This window comes from Cervus elaphus, chromosome 9, assembly GCF_910594005.1.
Source record: "Cervus elaphus chromosome 9, mCerEla1.1, whole genome shotgun sequence".
NCBI classification, from domain to species: domain Eukaryota; kingdom Metazoa; phylum Chordata; class Mammalia; order Artiodactyla; family Cervidae; genus Cervus; species Cervus elaphus.
The window spans coordinates 90,499,063-90,520,257 of NC_057823.1; the positions used below are offsets into that span (position 1 = coordinate 90,499,063).

General features: G+C 39.6%; 1 protein-coding gene across 1 annotated transcript in view; it reads left to right on the top strand.

Moving 5' to 3' along the window:
* The window catches only part of ADGRV1 (adhesion G protein-coupled receptor V1), a 540,993-nt gene extending 528,408 nt beyond the window's left edge, over window positions 1–12,585 (top strand). Inside the window, exons 89-90 of the mRNA XM_043913586.1 lie at window positions 2,166–2,343; window positions 12,146–12,585. Of these exons, the coding sequence (XP_043769521.1) occupies window positions 2,166–2,343; window positions 12,146–12,264 (297 nt within the window). The 3' untranslated portion in view covers window positions 12,265–12,585. The remainder of the gene's footprint in view (window positions 1–2,165; window positions 2,344–12,145) is intronic.
* The last annotated feature ends 8,610 nt before the right edge of the window (window positions 12,586–21,195 follow it).

Here is a 21,195-nt window from a genome sequence, read left to right on the forward strand (position 1 = left end):
TTTTATACAGTACAAGTTAAATGGTGCCACGTAACTTTCAGGTTCTTTTCCTGCTGGTGTTCTCTGATCTCTGATATTTGCTGCGCTTACTGTGGTATCATGTCTGGTATCTAATTCTTTTTCCTCTGTGCTTTGTGAGCCCTACTCACCAGTGGTTTGTACTGGAAAGTCAGCACAAAAGCTTCCTAATTTGACCTTTGCACGTAGTCATTCAGTTGTGTCTGACTCTTTACTACCCCATGGACTGCAGCCCGCCGGGCTCCTCTGTCCTTGCAGTGACTAAATCTGCTTCAGAAATGGTGTTTTAAATACTGTTCCTTCCTGAAAATATTTTCACGGCTCTCTTCCTTTCTTTGCCCATCCCAATTCACCATTCAAATCCCAGCAGACAGACAAACCTCCCCCCGTTTTCTGACCACATCGTTTTGGGTTTCTGTGTCCAAATCACATGCCACCAACCCATCAACAGTGTCAGCCATAGCACTGGCAGCGCTGCTCGTATTTTAAAACATACCTGAAGTTATTTGTCCAGGAAGACATGGTCAGGAGGGTCACCCTGACAATTTCTGCAGTGCCTAAGATGTGCCTGTCTACCATTCCTTACAGAGCTTTTATCAGTGTCTCTATATTAAAGAGCCAAGGGGAACAGTATTTGTGTTTGTGTCCTGAAAAAAATCACGAAATCAAAGTGCATGTATCTGAAAAGAAAACAGATAATAGATAGGTCGGTAGATAAATAGATAATCTGCCTGTTCAGTGATATGTTTTGTTGTCTTCCATGTTAATTTTGGAAGTAATTTTATTCATGTTAGGTGAAAATTAAGGTAAGTGATCACAAATAAAGTATCATATTTAAAGACTGGGATATATGTTTAGTACCCTTAGATGTTTAGTACCATTTCTGTATCCCAAAAGTTCTTAAAACTGAATTATTTTCACATCACAGCTGATAACAATAGAAACAAATATTGCCAGGATCAGCAGTGCAGGAGTAAATCTTTAAAAAGAATTTTTTTGTCTCTTTGATTGGTTACCCAGTTTAGATCTGTCTAGATCTGAACTATACAATACATTAGCTATTAGCCATGTGTGACTGCTTAAACTAGCCAAATTTAAGTAACAGTAAAAATTCAATTCATCCATCACCCTGGCCGCATCCAAGTGCTCAGTAGCCATGGTAATGGAGAGCAAAGATATAAAACATTTGTAGCCTCTCAGGGCTCCACCAAGCCATACTGAACCATCACTGTACTGAACAATGCTAGTCCAGATGTTCTGCTGCTCCAGGAAATTTTTTAAGGTTTCCTCTTCTCTCAGATTGACTTATCCCTCCCTCAGATCACTTTCCTCAGTTGTGAGGCATGCTGTAGTCCCTCAGAGAACCTTGTATTGGGAGGCAGCAGCTGTGACGGTTCGGTTCCCGGCCTGGGCCGCTACTTGAATGTTCACTGCGGGTGTAGCACAAAGCCATACCCTGAAGGGCGCCCTGCATTCCTCAGAAGCTTGGAATTGGCCTTGCTTCAGCTGTCCGCGAGGGCCTGGCGGAGGCATTCTGAAAAGCCACGCAGAGAAGGGAAAGCATTAGGAAAGGAAGGATTAAGGGATTTTTTTTTTTTTTAAGCAGTAACCAAAAAGGCAGCAAATATATTTACTCACTTCAAGATAGAACTATCTTTTTCATCATTTAAATTTTAAAAAGGAGGACTTTAGAATTCTATCAAAGAGCTTTTCTTTTCAATTCAGTATATCCTCGTAGATAGCTACTCTATTTAAAATTCTATGTTTTATCTTGAAGATTAGCAGAGTTCTTTTGCAGTTCTTATACTTTTAACAGCTTTTTTTTTTTTTTGCACATATTCTGTGAAAAACAATTAATGTATGCATTGGGTTAAAAAATACTTCTCTTTTTCCACACATGACAGCATAGAAATCTACAAGTAATTCTCATAGAGGAATTGTTTAGTGTCACCAGGTTAGATTGGCTCGTGAAAAGGCACACTTTTCTGAGGAACAGAGGTAAAATTAAAGGTCTTACGTCTATAAACAGTTCAGCTGCCCTTTCACTTGGTTTTTGTAATGAGATCTAGAGATAAATAGCTCACATAGATTTCAGGGTAAATATATATGTACTCATATTATGGTTTCCTTTTCTTCCAACCCCAAAGGTGCCACCCGACTGGGAGAGAGCATCCTTCCAGCAAGCTAGTCAGGCCAGCCCGGACTTAAAGCCAAGCCCACAAAATGGCGCCACGTTCCCTTCCCCTGGAGGATATGGCCAGGGGTCACTAATAGCCGACGAGGAGTCCCAGGAGTTTGATGACTTGATATTTGCATTAAAAACTGGTATGTGAACCCGCAAAGCCCATTAGAAGGAAGCACTCTTGCTATGCTGTGATTTATATCTCCTTCCCATGAAGCTTCAGAAGTACAGTGTCACCCTGAGCGCATTCTGATTCCCATGACCCATTCCTAATCCCAGCCGAATTCTAGGATATTCTGTTCTTGGCACCAAATATGAGACGACCTAAAAATAATTGACAATTTGCTTCTAAGAAAAAGACATATTTTAACTCGATGTAAATATCTGTGCACTGGAATCTTGCTAGATAGAACACCGACTGAGATAAATTCAGCGCTGTAAGAATCTGGTAGCAACCTCCCTGAGAGAGTTTTGCCTCTGACCTGCCAAAGAGAATTTCCTCTGGAGTAGCTTTGAGGCAGGAACTTTCAAAGGCAACATAATTTGTCTCTTGTGCAGTTCTACAGTTTTTAAAGTGCCATCATATGTAGTATTTCGTTGGATCTTCCTATATATTCAGCTTCACCAGTCTGTGACCCCCATGGAGAGTTGTTTTCCAATCAAATATGCAACTTCTTTCTTTTCCTTTTTTTTTCTCAGAAAAATGTTGATCTGTCACTGCTACCAAAAGTTCAGTGAACTTTTACATTTCCAGATGTACAAACATGCAAGAAGATATGCCTGTGCTCAGATGAACATATTGAAACAGTTATTTGAAAGTACATTCTATTATATATATTCTTGTGTTCAGATCAGTGCTTGGCAGTTGGTAAACCTTTTGTAGATGTTGTTGGAGAATGAATGGATGAGAGAGAGAAAAAAAGAAAGAGAAGGAAGGAGGGAGGAAGGAAGAAAAGAAAGAAAGGTGAAATTTAAGAGTTTGCTTGGCAGAATAGACATTCACACAAACATTAAGAAGAGTAAGATAAGTTGTGGAAAGAGTTATTATTAATTATTGAGGATTCAAGGAAAATTTTTTAAAAATCTGATCCATTGTGTCTTGAAGAATATGTAGGGTTTACCTAAGTAAAGCATAGAGAAAAGGCATTACAGGCTGAGGGAATAGAATTAGCCAAAGCCCGGGGCTGCAGCTGCATGGCCTGCAGGGGATGGGGAGTGGAGTGAGTGAAGTCAGGCAGCAGGAGAAACGCCTGGAAAGTAGTTTACCTGCTTTGTTGATAAATCACTGTAGTTCCTCAGCTGGCTTTCAGCTGGCACCCTGTTTGGGATATTCACAGACATGCTCAGTGAAAATGGCCCCCGGACCAGAAACTTGGGAAACTGCAGAGTTTCAGTATTCAGTTGAGCATTTTAGCAGATCTAAAAAGTCCTAAAGAAACTCACTTCATTCACCTGTGGCTTCCAGAACACATTTAGCGACAGATTCATTTGGGGAGGCAGAACACTTACTGACACTCTGCATGATGGAAAATACTCTTCAGATGCCACGCTGAGGGGTGGGGTTTTTATAGAACTCAGTAAGCCATGGAGGTTTTTGAGGAGAAAAACAATATGTTCCCACTGGTTTTGAGGCAAAATAACTCTTAGGGAAGTCTGAAGAATAAATTTAGAAGCAAAATCAGAAAAGCTGAGAGGTAATTCACATAGCCCCAAGAAACATGGTTTAAACCTCAAATCTGGGAAGTGGCAAGAAAAAGAACAAGAGGAATGCGGAAGGAACACTGAGCAGACAGTCAGCAAAGACTCAGGCTTCTCCCCTAGGTGACTGGGGAATCACACATAGAGCATTCGCTTGTTTATTTGCTCTCAAGTGGACACTGGGGAGTTCAGACTTGGATCATTTGATCATTCAGCCTGGTGGCTCTTAAATATTCAAGTTGGGATCCTTGGTGAGAGATCAAGGTTGGAGGTAATGATCTTGAATGGCATTGTGCAGAGTTACATGTGAAACTATGGGGAGAAATGAGTTTACTCTGGAAGAGTAGAAGCTAAGAGATGAGATGGAAAGAGGTGAGGAAGGAAACGGAGAGGAAAGAAGGGAAGACATGAGAAAGGAAAGGAAACAAGAAGAACATCCAAGATAATACTTATGCTTAAGAATGAATAGAAGAGGGTCCTACAAAGGACGCTGTAGCAAGGTCAGCACGAGAACTAAAGAGAAGAGAGTTCCATGAAGGAGAAAGGGGCAACTGTGTAAAATGCTCATCCAAGTTAGGACTGAAAGGGGGCTTTCAGGTTACAAATAATTCTCAGGGTAGATCATGTTCCCGGCATTGCAATGCAGACAGTTGCTGTTATGACACTGTAAGCATAAAATGAATTCCTACAACATAATTAAGTTAGATCTGGGTCCTATATATATAACAAGTATTAAATGCATTCTGTTGAGGAATGCATGGAATGACTTGCTTACTTATAGACTGAGTTTAGCATTCCTTAGAGTTCACTAAACTCTTTTAGGAAGTAAATGCTTAAAAAGACCAAAATAGTAGTCTCTCACACTGGCTCCCTCTGTTTTTAGAAAAGGTACTATAATAATCAAGTACCACCCCATAGATGCTTTCCATCATAGAATATGGTCAAATCAAAGGAGCAGTCCACCTGCCATTCTATCCACAGTGGAATTCACAGTTGACACATAGGCCAGATTTGGCTTAACCAGGAGTTTTATTTGAACCTCATTGCACTTTTAACATTTTTTGGAGCCAAAATTTTTAAATGTAGAGATATCCCATAAAAATCCAGAATTTTTTCATTAAAAAAAAAAAAATCTACCAATAAAGTGCTTAAAATCTAACACAGCATCGCTCGATTGGAGCTGAGTAACGGCTGCCCTTCTAGTAGGACGTGAGCTCCTCAGTTTGTCCAGCACCTACCAGCCCTGTGTCACTGATTCATGCGAGCCTCCCTTGCAACTGTGATGTTTGAGTTTGTAAACCTTGACCTATCTCAGACCCGCCTTAACTGTGGGCCACTCAAAGTCAAGTACTGGGAACAATGGATCTTCCAAGCCTTTCTCATTGGAACCCCTAAACAACTTTGAAAAACTGTGTTACTATTTCTATGTATCTAAATAAGCATCTAAAGGTGTCATCATGAGTTTAAATAGTATCAAACAATGTCATTTCTATTGTATTATAAATTTTAGGGTTTAAGGGTTTAAGTACCAGAGCAATTTGATGCCCACTGTTATTCATTTTATTTCAAATATATACAAGCAAACTTTTCTTTTATAGTTGGAGATTTTACACCATTCTCTTTTCTCTTTTAACTTGTATTGCCAGTCTACTCACAACACAGAATTTTATCCTAATTTAATATATTTTATGTTCGAAATTCATTTGATTGGTATAAAATACAAGCCCTGGCCCCCAAACCAGTCATGGATTTGTTTTTCCATTTGAATTTTAACCATATTGAATTTATTTTTTAAGAAAGAACACAAAGAAAAAGAAAACACAATTGACCATTTTCATTTTTAAAGTAAATTATTTGTCCCTGTATGAGAAATTCACATTTCACTCTAAAAAGAGAACATCGCATCTTTCAATTAGTTGTTCTCGAAATACATCAGCCTTGGGACTTTCCTGGCAGGCTAATGGATAAGACGCCAAGTTTCCACTGTGGTGGGTACAGGTTTGATCCCTGCTTGGGGAACTAAGATCCCAGCATGCCACACTGCACAACCAAAATAAAGAAGAAAAAAGAAATCCATCAGGTTCTTCACAGGCAAATGAGACACTCAGTTCTCAACTAGTGGTGTCTTGTTATTATTAATAGAACTTTCCAGTGTATCCTTATTGTCTCCAGCCAGGACTTTGGGAGAAAGAGAACAACCACCCTGGAGCAGCCTCCATTTTAGGGAAAGAGGAGAAGGTGCTGAGCTAACGAGAACAGACTCTGCCTACGCAGAGCATGAGTCCAGAATGGAGAGGCTTGTACTCTGTTTACATCCCTAATGAGAAGTGTTTTGATTGCTGTCATCTTTATGTCAGCCAAAGCTGGCGAGATTCTAGAAAATGTCAAGCTGGGAGCGTATTGGGCTTTGAAACAGGGTGTTTCTTCACTGGGGTTTCTCCCAGAGGGACAAATCTGATTCCCCACCTTCCTTAGTCTGTTAGCTTCCTTCTTTTACCTCAGACCAATGACACTAATGTCATGGTAGACGTTTCCTTACTGGAAACCTTTAAACGATTTCTTTTTCAGTCAGAAGAAGATAAATACCAAGTCCTTGAACACAAATGAAAACATTCAGAATCAAGGTCCAAATTCATGAATTCCTCAAAGAACCCATTAATAAATTTCTCTTTCAGAGGCATCACATAAAACTACAATGACTTATTTAACTCCGAGAACTTAGGCACTCCAGTGTACTAAACAAAGTTAGATGGAGATCAAAGTAGAAAAATAGAATTTGAAAAGATTTTGAGTTCTTTGCCTCAGAAGCAGATTGAAGGAATATGACCTTTGTATCATTGCCACATTTCAAAAGGCCATAGAAAATAAGAATGGGCATTGAGTTCAGAGATGTTTGTGTTGTAATCCTGGTTCTTCAGTCTTCTGTTTCTATGACTTTCAATAAGGAGCTCAACCTTTCGGTTTCCTCATTTATCACATAAGAATTCTCATTGTTAGTTTTCATGAAGTTTAGAGATTGTCTATGTGAAGAATCTACTGTAGTATCTGGCAGAATTTAAATTCCATTTGTGGTATAAATTATTTGTTGTTATGCTTAAAAACAGTTTTAAATGTTTATAATGTGTTCTGTAACACCTGAGTGTTTGCTGCACCATAACTCTTGAAAATAGTGAAGTAGGTTGGTGCCTGAATATCTGCCAAGTAGTTTGAAATGTATCCTATAAACGGATGTGTGACACTTGAAACCTGGGGGACAAAGAAGTCACACAGTTAGAGCTGTCCCCATAAGAGACCATTAGTTCAGTTCAGTCGCTCAGTCATGTCCAACTCTTTGCGACCCCATGAACCACAGCACGCCAGGCCTCCCTGTCCATCACCAACTCCCAGAGTCCACCCAAACCCATGTCCATTGAGTTGGTGATGCCATCCAACCACATCCTCTGTTGTCCCCTTCTCCTCCTGCCCCCAATCCCTCCCAGCATCAGGGTCTTTTCCAATGAGTCAGCTCTTCGCATGAGGTGGCCAAAGTATTGGAGTTGCAGCTTCAACATCATTCCTTCCAAGGACTGATCTCCTTTAGGATGGACTGGTTGGATATCCTTGCAGTCCAAGGGACTCTCAAGAGTCTTCTCCAACACCACAGTTCAAAAGCCTCAATTCTTTAGCACTCAGCCCTCTTCACCATCCAATTCTCACATCCATACATGACCACTGGAAAAACCATAGCCTTGACCAGATGGACCTTTGTTGACAAAGTAATGTCTCTGCTTTTTAATATAAGAGACCATAGGGAAAAAAAAGAGAGAGAGAGAGAGACCATAGGATGTATTAAAAGACAACACCCTACATTTGGTGTCAGAAGTCCAGTTGGAGGGATTTCCCTGCTGGTCCTGTGACTAAGACTCTGTACTTCTAATGCAGGGAGCCCACATTCAATCCCTGGTCAGGGGACTAGATCCCACATACTGCAACAAAGATTGAAAATCTCACGTGACACAACTTAGATCCAGCATAGCCAAATAAATAAATGTATTTTTAAAAAAATAGTGATTTCCCTGGCCGTCCAGTGGTCAGGGGCTTTCACTGTCATGGACCTGGATTCAGTCCCTGGTCAGAGAATTAAGATCCCACAAGCAGCATGGCATGGCCAAAAACAAAGTAAAGTTTAAAAAAAAGAAGTCCAGTTGTGTATCTTCATTCTGTAATTTTCCTGTATGTGACGTGGGCCACTCAGTGAACACCTCTGATCCCCACTCAATCTCTGTGTCTATGAAACAGGACTAGTCATGCTTACTAACTAAAGTATGTTGAAATGTTGAAGAGAGACTCTCGATAAATGTGAATTGTTACTTGTAGTTCCTTTGACATTGCCTGTTCAGTCTACCAAGAAGAAGAGTTACCATCATCACACATACTGGATTTTTCATAAATTTTTAGCTTAAAATCTAAGCACAAAAATACTTTTCAGGATATCAGGATGCCTATTGCCAAATACCTTCCTAGACCACTGAATGACTTACAAAGAGACAAGAAACCTGGGCTGTGTTCCCAGTTCTGCCGTGTTACACTTGTGTGGAGAATGTGTTCCGTCCTGAGTCTCGGCGAGGGATTAGGATTTGGGTATTGTGCATTTATGTCAACTGGGAGGGAACTGAAAAGGAGGACGAGGTGGGTCACACAGATGTGGTGACTCAGGGGAGGCTGCATGGAGAGCTTGCTGACGTCGTCCAGGGCTCCGCGCTACTGGGCAAGCCGGCGACACTGGTCACTTGTACGGCTGCACCCACGTTCAGCCTCCCAGCCCCGTGTGCCCCGACCCTCACAGTCTGCTCAGCAGGCTCTCAGTTCACGAATTTCTTTCTAGCATGCTTTGTCGCCATGCTGGGCAGATGCTTATATGTTCCTAGTGTCATTTAGAGGGGCTTCCCAGGTGACTCGATGGTAAAGAATCTACCTGCAGTGGGGAGACATGGGTTTGATGCCTGGGTTGGGAAGATCCCCTGGGGGAGGAAATGGCAACTCACTCCAGTGTTCTTGCCGAAAAAATCCAACAGACAGAGGAGCCTGGTGAACTACAGCCCATGGGGTCACAAGGAGTTGGATTCGAGCCTGGTGAACTGCAGTCCATGGGGTCGCAAAGAGCCAGATGTGACCGAGCACTCACAATGGCATTTAGAGCAGGCCACCTTTGAAATCAGAGGGAGTTGGTGCTTGATTGCTCATTAAGCCCCACTTTTCCCTGGTACTAATGCTGAGGTCCTTTCTGTTTCTCTGGAGTTGATCCCATGTTGGGCAACTGAACCCTTGAGTTACTCAGATCAAGCTGCTCTAGGCCTCAAGGCCTCAGTCACCACTTTATAAAATGCCAGGGTGTCACTGATCCACTGGGAGGTTCTTCTGGTATAAGTTGGGCAGTTCCTCTGCTTCCCTGGCAGAGCAACATGGGCCCTTTGTCCTTCAAAGACAGTCTGGCAAACCCAAATATTACTTAAAACGTAGGGGCAGTCAAACTCCATAAGGGCAGTCAAACCCCATAAGGGATTCAAGACTGATAACAGCAGCAGCAAACCAAAAGGCACTGCCTACCCCGTGTATTTATTGTTGTTGTTTTATGCAGTCCAGAAATACAGGCCCAGTGCTGCCTTGTCTTCTGTTTTTTAAAGAGAAATCCCATATCTGATTTTTTTTGTTGTTAATAATATTCATTTTTCAATTATGGCAACTGACTAAATTTTTTAAAAACACATTGGTAATATTGTAGTTCTTAACTTGAGGAAGGACTTCATGGGTGTTTGTCACATGTTTTGCTTCATGACTTACATGTACATTATACCAGGTTGGCCAAAAAGTTCATTCTGGTTTTCCCATAACATCTTATGGAAAAACCCAAACAAACTTTTTGGCCAACCCAATATAGAGCACTCCCATACAATTTATCATCCACATCAGGGCAATTTGAGATGGTAGATGGAATGTGATTAATAATTTTTTTCAGGTATAAACCAGGACTTTTCTAATATTGCATCCTTCAGCTCCCTGCTTGAAGGAATAGTGAAAGAAGTATTTGTGTAAGGATGTGGAAATGGGCCTTGAAGGACGGATAGGAAGACACTCAGGCTGAAATTAACATGGCACATACAGGGACCAGTCTAGAGAACTGATCACACTGAGAAAACTTTTCCAATGGGCAAAGACTGGAATATGTCTATTTGGTAAAGTCCAGCTGGGTTAGTATCTTGAAAGACAATGCAGAGAGTTCCAGGCTTGATGCAGTTTACAATAGGAACTAATGTTTGTTCTTGAGAAGGCAGTGGAATGCAGAATGGATCAGAGGGACATTCTGATGAACTGGTAATAAAATTTAAAGAGGCATTTTCAAGAACTAAGATGCAGAGCATAATTTATTACTGTACTCAACCAACATTTACTGAATACACGCAGTGGCTGAGCACTGTCCTGTGACCTGGGGAACATAATGCAATGGAAGAACCAGAAATTTTTAAAGAGAATCATCATGTTGTCATGGGTAGCACAGGAGATGCTACCTGAGTTGATATTTATAGGAAGAGTGAAAGCAACCAAGCAGAAGGGCTGAGGGGCAGGGAAAGAGCCTTCTAGGCTGAAGAGCTGATTAATGACATGGTGGGGAACGGGAGTGACCAGTGGCTCTAGTGAGACATTTAGACTAGAGAGCCAGGCCAGAGTCAGATGGATCAGCCTTGAAGCTGGGCTTAAGACAAGCCCACCAGAGGTCAAACAGCAGGAGGAGACGCAAAAGAAAGCAGAAGAGCTTTGAAAAGAGTCCACAGGATAAGATAGGCCAGTGTGGTGTCACGGTAGCAAAGCCAGGCAGTGGGGTTTCAACAGCAGTCTTTAAAAGAGAGAGGGTGGGAAGGGCAGAGACCCAAAAGAGGGAGGGTTTGGCTAGAAGGAGATCCTTAGCAGGCTCCTGCTTCCATCTCCAAATAGGTTGAGAAGAAGCTAATCCACTGTCTTCCCATAGCTACCAGCTCTGCAAAACTGCCCTTCCTACACCTCAGATAGAAAGGGAAGTATGAGCTACCCGGGCAACTGGTTTTTCACTTTCCTTCTTCTTTGCAGTCTTGTGCCCAGCAGAGGGGGTGGGGCTGGGAGCTGTAATCTGGTGATTCAGCCAACAGCACACCCTGTGACCACATCCCTATTCTGTCTGTGTGTGTGTGTGTGTGTGTATGTGTGTGTGTGTGAGTGTGTGAGAGAGGAGAGAGAGTTTGTGTGTTTACACATTACAGAAGAAAACAGCAAGGTGTTAGTCTTGCCTTCTATCAGGTTTTCTGAATTATTCCGAGTTGTGAAAAAAGTAGTAAATAGTGGCACTTCCTCAATACAGAGATTCTGGGCGCTATCTGCAATCAACAGCTAGCTTTGTGGGATTCCTATGCAGATCTGCTTTTGGCACTGTGTTACATAATTATTTTTATCTTGGGATCAGATCTGAGTCATTCAGAGCCAGTGTCTTCTGGAAGCTGATACGATACCATGTGTTGTCAATGCACAGTTTTCTCAGGGCCCTGCCCACACCGAGTGTCAGCTGAGGGACCTACTAGGTTCAGTAGATGTAGGGTTGGAGGATATATGTTTTCTAACAGCAAATCCTGCCCCCTCTGCTGAAAAATTCTAATTAACTTGCCTGATTTCTTTTGTACTTTAATAAACCCCCAATTAAGAAATGGTGTTCTTTTCCAGCCCAGATTGGATGCATGAGACAAGTGCTCGGGCCTGGTGCACTGGGAAGACCCAGAGGGACCGGGTAGAGAGGGAGGTGGGAGGGGGGATCGGGATGGGGAATACGTGTAAATCCATGGCTGATTCATGTCAATGTATGGCAAAAGCCACTACAATATTGTAAAGTAATTAGCCTCCAACTAATAAAAATAAATGGAAAAAATAATAATAATAAAGTTAAAAAAAAAAAAGAAATGGTGTTCTTTGGAGTAAGTTATGCCTGTTAACCATGTAGACACAGAAAACAATGATTGAGAACACAAATCCATGTCTTTAGAAATTAATCTGTACTTATGGAAACTACCAAGAGGAATTTAAAATACAGTTTAATAGTCGTTAGGTGTCAGTAATATGTATTCTAAGTGTGTAGCTCACTTTTTACTAAGAGAGTAGAAATAGGCGTGTGTTGACTTAATGGAACTTGACCGTGAATTTGCTGGACTAATAGGTGGGAGTTTTGTGTTTATTCTTTTTCTGTTGCAGGTGCTGGTCTCAGCGTCAGTGATAATGAATCCGGTCAAGGCAGCCAGGACGGAGGCACCTTGACTGACTCCCAGATCGTGGAACTCAGAAGGATCCCCATTGCCGACACCCACCTCTAGCACCTCAGTAATCGTTAGAATGAGGGTACTTTCATATTTGTATTGGCTCTGTGCTAAAACGTTCTATAATAGGATTCTGTGAATTGTACTGGATGATGAACCCAGAAGTGATTGTTGTGTTTGGAATATAAATTACTTACCTTTGTGCAACCTGAAAATTAACTGCTTACAGTGAAAGCCTGGATCGATTTCTATCAGTTAATAGGATTGATTTGTATCAGTTAATAGAATGTACATATTCCAAGAGTATTCGTTGTTTTTTTAATAATGCTAACATTGTTTAATAAAAGTAATAACAATCAATAAAAACCATAGAATCCACTTGGCATCACCCAAGCTCATTATTTATGAGAAAATATTGTGCCCAAGCAAAGAAGCAAACTCTGTCTAGACAGTGTCCATCACCCTGTTTCCCCCCACATTCATACAGATGATCCAGATTTAAGACTCCACCTTCATTCCTAAAAGCCATAAAATGTATTGTCTGCTGATTTTGCACCCGAGTATTGACAGAGTACTGTAGTTTACATAGTCTTTCATCAAAAGTATTTATTTCTGCTCATTATAAAATTAGGGAACTGAACATCTTCCAGAATGAATGTTCTGTTCCCAGTTAAAAATAACTTCACCAAGCATTTTAACACAGCTAAGAAGAGGATCATCCAAACAGCGCAGAGTTTGTTTGGGAGAAGTTATTTCTTGGTTTAGATTTTTCAGTCTTTGTCTTGGAATGAGAAATCAGAAAGTCTGTCCTAGAACAAACACTATTGTGTTCAAGATGATTTCATTGACTATAGTTCCAGAAGAATCCTTTAAGGACAGAACAAGTTTGTTATAAGAAAGACTTTTTGGCCTTTTATTTTGGAATTCTTAAGTATTTGGGGGAAAATCATTAGTCATTTTAAGAAAAAATTAAAATTGAAAAAAAAACCCACCTAAGGGAAACTTTGTTGTTAATAATTTCCCTTAAAGCCCTAATTAAAACACTCAAGTGTTCTATCATCACTGTGAAAAATGGCTTTATTTTTTATAAAGCCTGAAGTGGCAGTATTGATCTTGATGAATTATAAAATGACTCTGCTTTCTTCTTCCTGTTGATACTCCCCTACTTCCATCTCTTATTATATTGAGTTTTGATCAATCTATTGTCTTTTTAGCTGCACAGGAAACAAAAGCTGAACAACAAAATCAAACAGCATAAAAAACAAAAATATCATTGGCACAGTTACAGTCCTTTTTAGGAAGTTTAGAAATGGTGGTAATACAATTGAAATATACATTAAATGACAAATAAATTTGTTGTCTGTCTCAATCTACAGCATTGCACTGTAGTGTCTTCCAAAATAGGGTAGAAGCAATTGAGGAAATTGGTTATAAAATAAATATTTAGCATGAAAATTTTGAAATGGGTAATAACCATTTTAGAAATGTTAATAGGCTTTAATGAATTTGAGGCTTAGATGGTGATTGAAGAAATGTGAGATTTCATGGTGTGGAATCCATGAGTCATAATTACTGTAACATTTTTTGGCAGATAATTCGATTCTTATTTGTCACTTAAGGTGAAGTTAGCTTATTGTCAGCATTTTTAAAGTTCCTAAAAGGATTATAACTCCACCATGATGAATAACAAAGGCAATTGTCAATATCTATTTTCATTTCTACTTGTTGTCAGAATTTGGAATAATCTGGCCGAAACCACAATCAGGGACAGCTTTCTTACTTCAGCTCACTGAGTTTCTATTGTTATCCAAAATGCCATCTCACTAAAGAATCAGAAGAACCTCCTGCCACTGATCAGCATGATTCTTTGAATATTAAAAGGAAAGGGAAGATTTTGAGAAACTACAGTGCTAAAACAAATAAGCTTCATATTGCCACAGCAGCAGTGTTTTGCCATTCAGTTTCCTCTCAGTGTAGAATAAAATGGGACATCAGCTAGGGAAGGACATAGGAGGAAGCAAATTAAATCATAGTCTTGAAAATTCAAAGACTAGAAATGTGACACTTTGTGATCTTTCTTTTCCAGGTTTGATACTCCTCCATGACATTTAAAAAAATAGATTTATTAAGATAGATTATTAAGATTATTATAATTATTAAGATATTGACATTCAGTACAACTCACTCATTTAAAATGCGCAATTCAGTAGTAGCTGATTATATGACGTTGTTGGGGTTTTTCCTTTTTGTTGGAGTATAGTTGCTTTACCATCTTAATTTCTGCTGTACAAGAGAGAGACTCAGTTATATGTATACACATATTCCCCCTTCTTTAGATTTCTTTTCCATTTAGGTCATGACAGAGCATTGAGTAGAGTTCCTTGTGTTACACAGTTCCCATTTGTTTTTTTTTTAATTGTCATAAAATATGTGTAACACCAAAATTTGCCATTTTAGCCATTTTTAATTGTGGTTTTTAAATTCAGTGATATTAATTACACTCACCATGTTAAAAACATTTTTCTCACCCTCAGAAACTCTGTATTCACCCCATCGCCTTGATAGTTCTTCCCTCTGTCAGTAGACATCTAATTTAATTTCTTTGGGAAAGGTCTCTGCTTCTGCATTTTTGTGATTATTTAAAATTTGTGTTTCTTGTTGCTTTAGTTCTTTCTCAACTTTTTTTAGAATTTTTTTTTTTTTTAAAGAGGATTTTCCTAATTTGGATGCAAGTGCAGACAGGTATGGGACTTCTCAGGGGGCTAAAGAACAGCAGCCGCCGCCGCCAACAAGGTATGCGCTTGAGATATGGAGTAGCAGTAGAGCCAGGAGAATTCAGCTAAGAGGGGAGAACAGGCAAGTGAAAATCTTAGCAAGCAAAACAGAAAGCATTTCACCCTGGAACTGGATCTTTGAGCTGGTTTTCGATCTCTTGAGGTGTTTTAGGGTTTAATTAGTACTTTCCATGGTTCCTAAATCTGACCAGAGAAGTTTAAACATGTAATGGGGCTGTGACTGGAAGAAGAAAAAAAATGCCGTTCAGGAACCTAGCTCCCAAACAACTTGGTCTTGTGTTTACCAACACTTAAGATCCACTTTGAGTTTAGCCTAAGTGCCCCGGGTAGATCTGTTTGAGGGTAGATCTCAATCAGAGAAGAGAATGTTGAATTTTCAAAGCAGCTGGGTGACAGAATGGATCACCTCCAGGCAGCATGATCTTAATAGGCACAGAGAATGCAACAAGGGAAATCCTGTGTTTCATGTGGTTTTTATTAATGGCACGACCCAGCTCTCCAGGACTGCTCTAGGAGGATGTAAGTCAGAGGACCACATTGCCTGTAACATTTAAAGAATGGACCAAGGGACAGAGGCTCGGAATTCTTCCATTACCTTGAATCTCTTCTAGTTTCATTGACCAACTAGTGAAATAAAGGTGAGTGATTTTCATAAGACTGAGTTGGTACTTTGATGTTATTATTCAATACATCTCACCTACCCAAATTCTTTTCTTATAATAATTTCAACACTATAATAGAAAACCAAACTCACCTTTGCAAAAATTTAGAAAACCCCAGATGCTTAATTAAACTATAATCCATACCAGCTAGCTCATATGAGGAATACATGTGCAGTATTTTTGAGAAATAATAGTCCTGAGGAGGGGGGAAACATTATTTCTCTTGTGGTCTGTATTCACATCAACCTGACAAGTTTAGCAACCACCTGAATTTAAATATTTTACTTAAGGAACTTACTTGGTTTCAGGAAAAGAAGCAAACGGAAATTAACCTTGTTTCCCATCATCTGTAACAGTGGGATGCAGTTATCAGACACTGTTGTCATGGTCCTTGGGAGTGTCAGATACAAATTGGCACTTTCCATGGGCACTTGCCATCTACCTCTACAAGAATTAAATCATATGCTGCTGTAGCTGCTGATTTTCACACCCCTTGAAAGGAGTTCAGGGTGGAGAGCAGAAATGAGGCACTCTGTGCTCCAGGAAAAACTGGCAAAGCAGGTCCTCAGATACGATATTTTCAGGAGCTGATTTTATGAGCCCAATTCTTGTATCTCCTCATATCTAGAAAAGTACTAAAATCCTTCCTGGTGACAGCTGCTCCACGTGACTAGCAGAAACTTTCTGCAAAAAAAATATGTGCTTGATTGCATGTATTCTTCCTTCACCAAAATCACATTATGCTTACTTTCCTCCCTGCATCTTTGCAGCAGTTTCTCAGAGCTATCTGAAATGCTGTCTCCTGGGCTATAGTCCTCCGTTTGCCCCAGGTAAGATACTCAGAGGTTCATGTTATACTTTTTTGTTTTTTTAAATAAGTCACCAGGAGTACTATGGGATGCTTCATTTCAGTTCCCAGCCTACCCCTCCAGAGACTCAGCATTGGGACACAACAATTTAGGCAGTGCTATGAGCTCATGAGAAGAGTTGACTCATTGGAAAAGACCCTGATGCTGGGAGGGATTGGGGGCAGGAGGAGAAGGGGACGACAGAGGATGAGATGGCTGGATGGCATCACCGACTCAATGGACATGGGTTTGAGTGAACTCTGGGAGTTGGTGATGGACAGGGAGGCCTGGCGTGCTGCGATTCATGGGGTCACAAAGAGTCGGACACGACTGAGCGACTGAACTGAACTAAACTGATGAGCCCCGAGGTTAGAGCTGAACCCCTAGAAGAGACTCAGCTCAAGGAAATTGCTAGCAGTTTCAGAGCATGAAATGGTATATTAGTCCAGTGAGAAAGATAAGTACTCATTGTTTTCTAACAGATAAAATGATTCCAACAAGGTGAGTGAAGTGAAAGTCGCTCAGTCGTGTCCGACTCTTTGAGACCCCATGGACTATACAGTCCCTGGAATTCTCCAGGCCAGAATACTGGAGTGGGTAGCTTTTCCCTTCTCCAGGGGATCTTCCCAACCCAGGGATCCAACAAAGTAAACTATGCTTTTTACTGTGATTAGCCTTTAGGAGTCTTATGAGCAAAATCATAAATTTAATATATTTTTTAAATTCAGGAATGTTTTATAACAAGAATGAAGGGGAAAGACAATGCAAATAATTTCAACATTACCTTATTTGATTATACTTATTGCAAAGGTTAAGTCTTTCCTGGTGACTCAGTGGTAAAGAATCTGCCTGAAATGCAGGAGAAGCGGTTTTGATCCCTGGGTTAGGAAGATCCCCTGGAGAAGGAAATGGCAACCCACTCCAGTATTCTTGCCTGGGAAATCCCATGGACAGAGGAGCCTGGTGGGCTACAGTCCATGAGGTCACAAAAGAGACACGACTTAGTGACAAAAACAACAATTTCAAAGGTAAGGGTGTATATATACTCACAAGAAAGAAAAAGGAAGGAAGGGAAAGAGAGATTAAAAAAAGAATAAAAGAATTCTGAGAAGTCAAAGCTCTGAGCACCGAAGAACTGATGCTTTTGAACTGGAGTATTGGGAAAGACTCTTGAAAATCTCCTGGACTGCAAGGAGATCCAACCAGTCAATCCTAAAGGAAATCAGTCCTGAATGTTCATTGGAAGGACTAATGCTGAAGCTGAAACTCCAATACTTTGGACACCTGATGTGAAGAACTGACTTATTGGAAAGGACCCTGATGCTGGGAAAAATTGAAGGCAGGAGGAGAAGGGGACAACAGAGGATGAGATGGTTGAATGGCATCGATGGACATGAGTTTGAGTAAACTCCGGGAGTTGGTGATGGACAGGGAAGCCTGGCTTGCTGCAGTCCATGAGGTTGCAAAAAGTCGAACACAACTGAGCGACTGAATTGAACTGAACTGAGAAAAAAGCAAGGAAAATCTTGATAATAACAGTTTCCATTGCACTTTACAAGACATGATAAAGAGATATTTTAAAAAGCTGACCCATGAGGCATGTGACAATGTCAATCATCCTGCCCCAGAGTATATACCCTTGGTCTGTTCATTCATCAAAGTCATTTTGAAAACTTTTGTCATGTTACAGGAGGGAAGTAGTAATCATGTAATAAAAAACATGCTAGAGGTTAGAACACAAATTAGAAAGGTACTCAAGAACCACCAGGGGCTTTACATTTCCTTAATGTTCTATCCTATCTAATAGCACACTGGTATTATGTAGTAAATGAGTGGTTTCTTCTTTTAAATGATCATCTTTATCCTAAGGGTTCACCCATGTGGTCACGTATTGCAGAATTTCCTTCTTCTTTTAAGGCTGAATGGTGTCTCTTGATGGACATTTGGGTTGTTTCCATGTCTCAGCTATTATGGATAATGCTGCAATGAACATGAGTGGGCGGTATCTTTAAGACACTGATTTCAGTCCTTTTTCATAGATACCCAGCAGTGAGATTGCTGGATCATTTTTAAGTTTTTTGAGGACCCTCCATACTTTTTTCCATAGCAGCTGTGCTATTCTGCATTCCCACTAACAGTCACCAGCATTGTTGTTTTTTGTTTTTTTCATATTAGCCATCCTTACAGGTAATATTTCATTGTGGTCTTGATTTGCATTTTCCTGATGACTAGTGACATTGAGCATTTTGCATATACCTATTGGCCATTTGTATGTCTTCTTTGGAGAAATGTATTTTTAAGTCCTTAGACCATTTTTAAATTAGGTAACTAGTTATTTTCCTGTTAAGTTATAGAATTATCATATTTTTTAAGATTAATTTCTTACCAGATATGTGGTTTATAATATTTTCTCCCATTCCACTGGTTGCCTTTTCACTTTCTTGATAGGTGACAGAAAAACAAATTCTTCATGATTCCATTTATAATGTATCTAAAATAGTCAAATTTATAGAATCAAAATGTGGAATGGTGGTTGCCTGGGGCTGAAGGCAGGGAGAAATGGGGAGTTACTAGTCCGTGGACATAAAGCTTCAGTAACAAGATGAGTAAGCTCTAGAGATCCGCTCTTCAATATTGTACTTACAGGCAACAACACTGTCATATACATTTAAAATTTTGTCAGAAGGGTAGAACACATGTTCAGTGTCCTTACCCCAATAAAATAAAACAATATTTTAAATTGTTAACAAGACTGTTTGATCACTGTTCTCCACTGCAAATGTTAGCATTGCATGGAGAAGGAAGTTCAAACAATTTTTTAAATGTTTTCCAGTGTCTTCTGGAACTCCTAGTTCACCTCTCACAGAGCCCCTAATGACATCTGCAGAACCCCCAAAAAGAAACCCACATGTGACCATAAGCTCCTGAAGAGTAAGAACTGTGTCCTATTTGTTTTGGTTTCCTAAGCACCTAGCACAATGTCTGGAACAAAATTGATGACCAATAAGTATTTGTCCAACCAAAAAAAAAAATGATCTCTATCCTACTAGGATAGCTAATTAGAGCATAATCTTTGTTGATCTTTTATAATTTTAGTTACAGATGTTTTGCCTTTAAGAATCCAAATGAATGGCGATTATTGCACAAACCAGATGCCGTATCATCTCCACATTACCAGCAGCTTTCATTTCCAAAGCTATAATTCGTTGAATTATATATATGTAATTCATTCTGCTTCCTAGTCATCCATGGAGTCTTGAAAACCACCGAAGACCTATGAAAAACTTGTTATTTTCATTTTGGCAGTAGTCTATGTAAGTTTCAAACTAGGATAGTTATTTTTTTTTTTAAGGATTACTGGGCAAGAAGGAGGCCAAACCAAAAGTAAATAGACAGCAAGAGGTGATATTTACTCCTCACATCTCATTATTATTCCATGACCTGCTCGTCATAAGGGCTTTGTGTGGGAAATTACATATGCATGAATATTTTGAAACCAAAGGGTTATAATCTGCAGTCTTTCTCGTACTTATCTGGTTCCACAGTAGGAAGTCAAAGAAGTATGTATATGTCATTTCATGGTTGATTCATTATGCCTGTACTAAATATATTTGAAATAACAGTCTGCATTATAACACTCAAACCTAGATAACGTATAATTTCTAATCTTAGTGAGCCAAGGGAATAAGACTAATTGTACTCTGAAGCTAAGAAGTCATTGTCTATTAGATTAATTGTTAGTGTCCAAGCTCAGAACACACTATCATCTTCATAACTGAGCAATGTCTCTACTCAGTGCTGTTGGGACCTGATTACGGATAAGAGTCAAGACCTCCCATATTCAGCCACTTTGTGATTTCTCAAGACAACCCAAAAGATTATGGATCAAAAGTCATTTTTTCCTGTCAGTCTCCAAGATAAAGACTGAACTGTGGAGAAGAGACTTTCTTTCTGGCAAAGGATCAAAAATATGTTTGAAGAAGCAACAAATGTTTTAAATAAATATTTTAGAGTCAGTCAAAAATAATTGATAAATTGCTAAAAAAATCACAGTTTGCCTGTGTAGAAGCTATAGAATATACAGCAGAATTGCCAAATTGGAAAGATGAACAGAAAGAGGAACAGATTTTCTTTGGATATATCTTCAGTCCAAGTATTTTAAAACTCTATAAACTAGAACAGTATAAAACCATTTTTAAAATTAATTTATTTTTTATTGAAGGATAATTGCTTTACAGAATTTTGCTGCTTTCAGTCAAACCTCAACATGAATCAGCCATAGGTATACATATATCCCCTCCCTTTTGAAACTCCCTCACATCTCCCTAAACCATTTTGAAAGAGAGAAAACACATTTGTTTAATTCTACAAAATCTCCCTTTCTGTCTTACCGTGTAAGACTGCTTGCATAGTAGGAAAGGTTTTGAATATTTACCCTTTGTCTTTCTGTTGACCATTTCCCCTTTTCCTCATACAGTCATGCTTATTTTATATGAGAAAGAATCTCTGAAATTTTTTATTAAAGTACTTAAATTACATCACATTTTTCACACTATGTGAGAAAGTTTGATTATAAATAAGGGTTCTGAAGGATAAACAACAGAGTCCCAATGTATAGCACAGGGAACTATATTCAGTGGAAAATAAGAGAGAATGTGTAAATGTGTATAACTGGGTCACTTG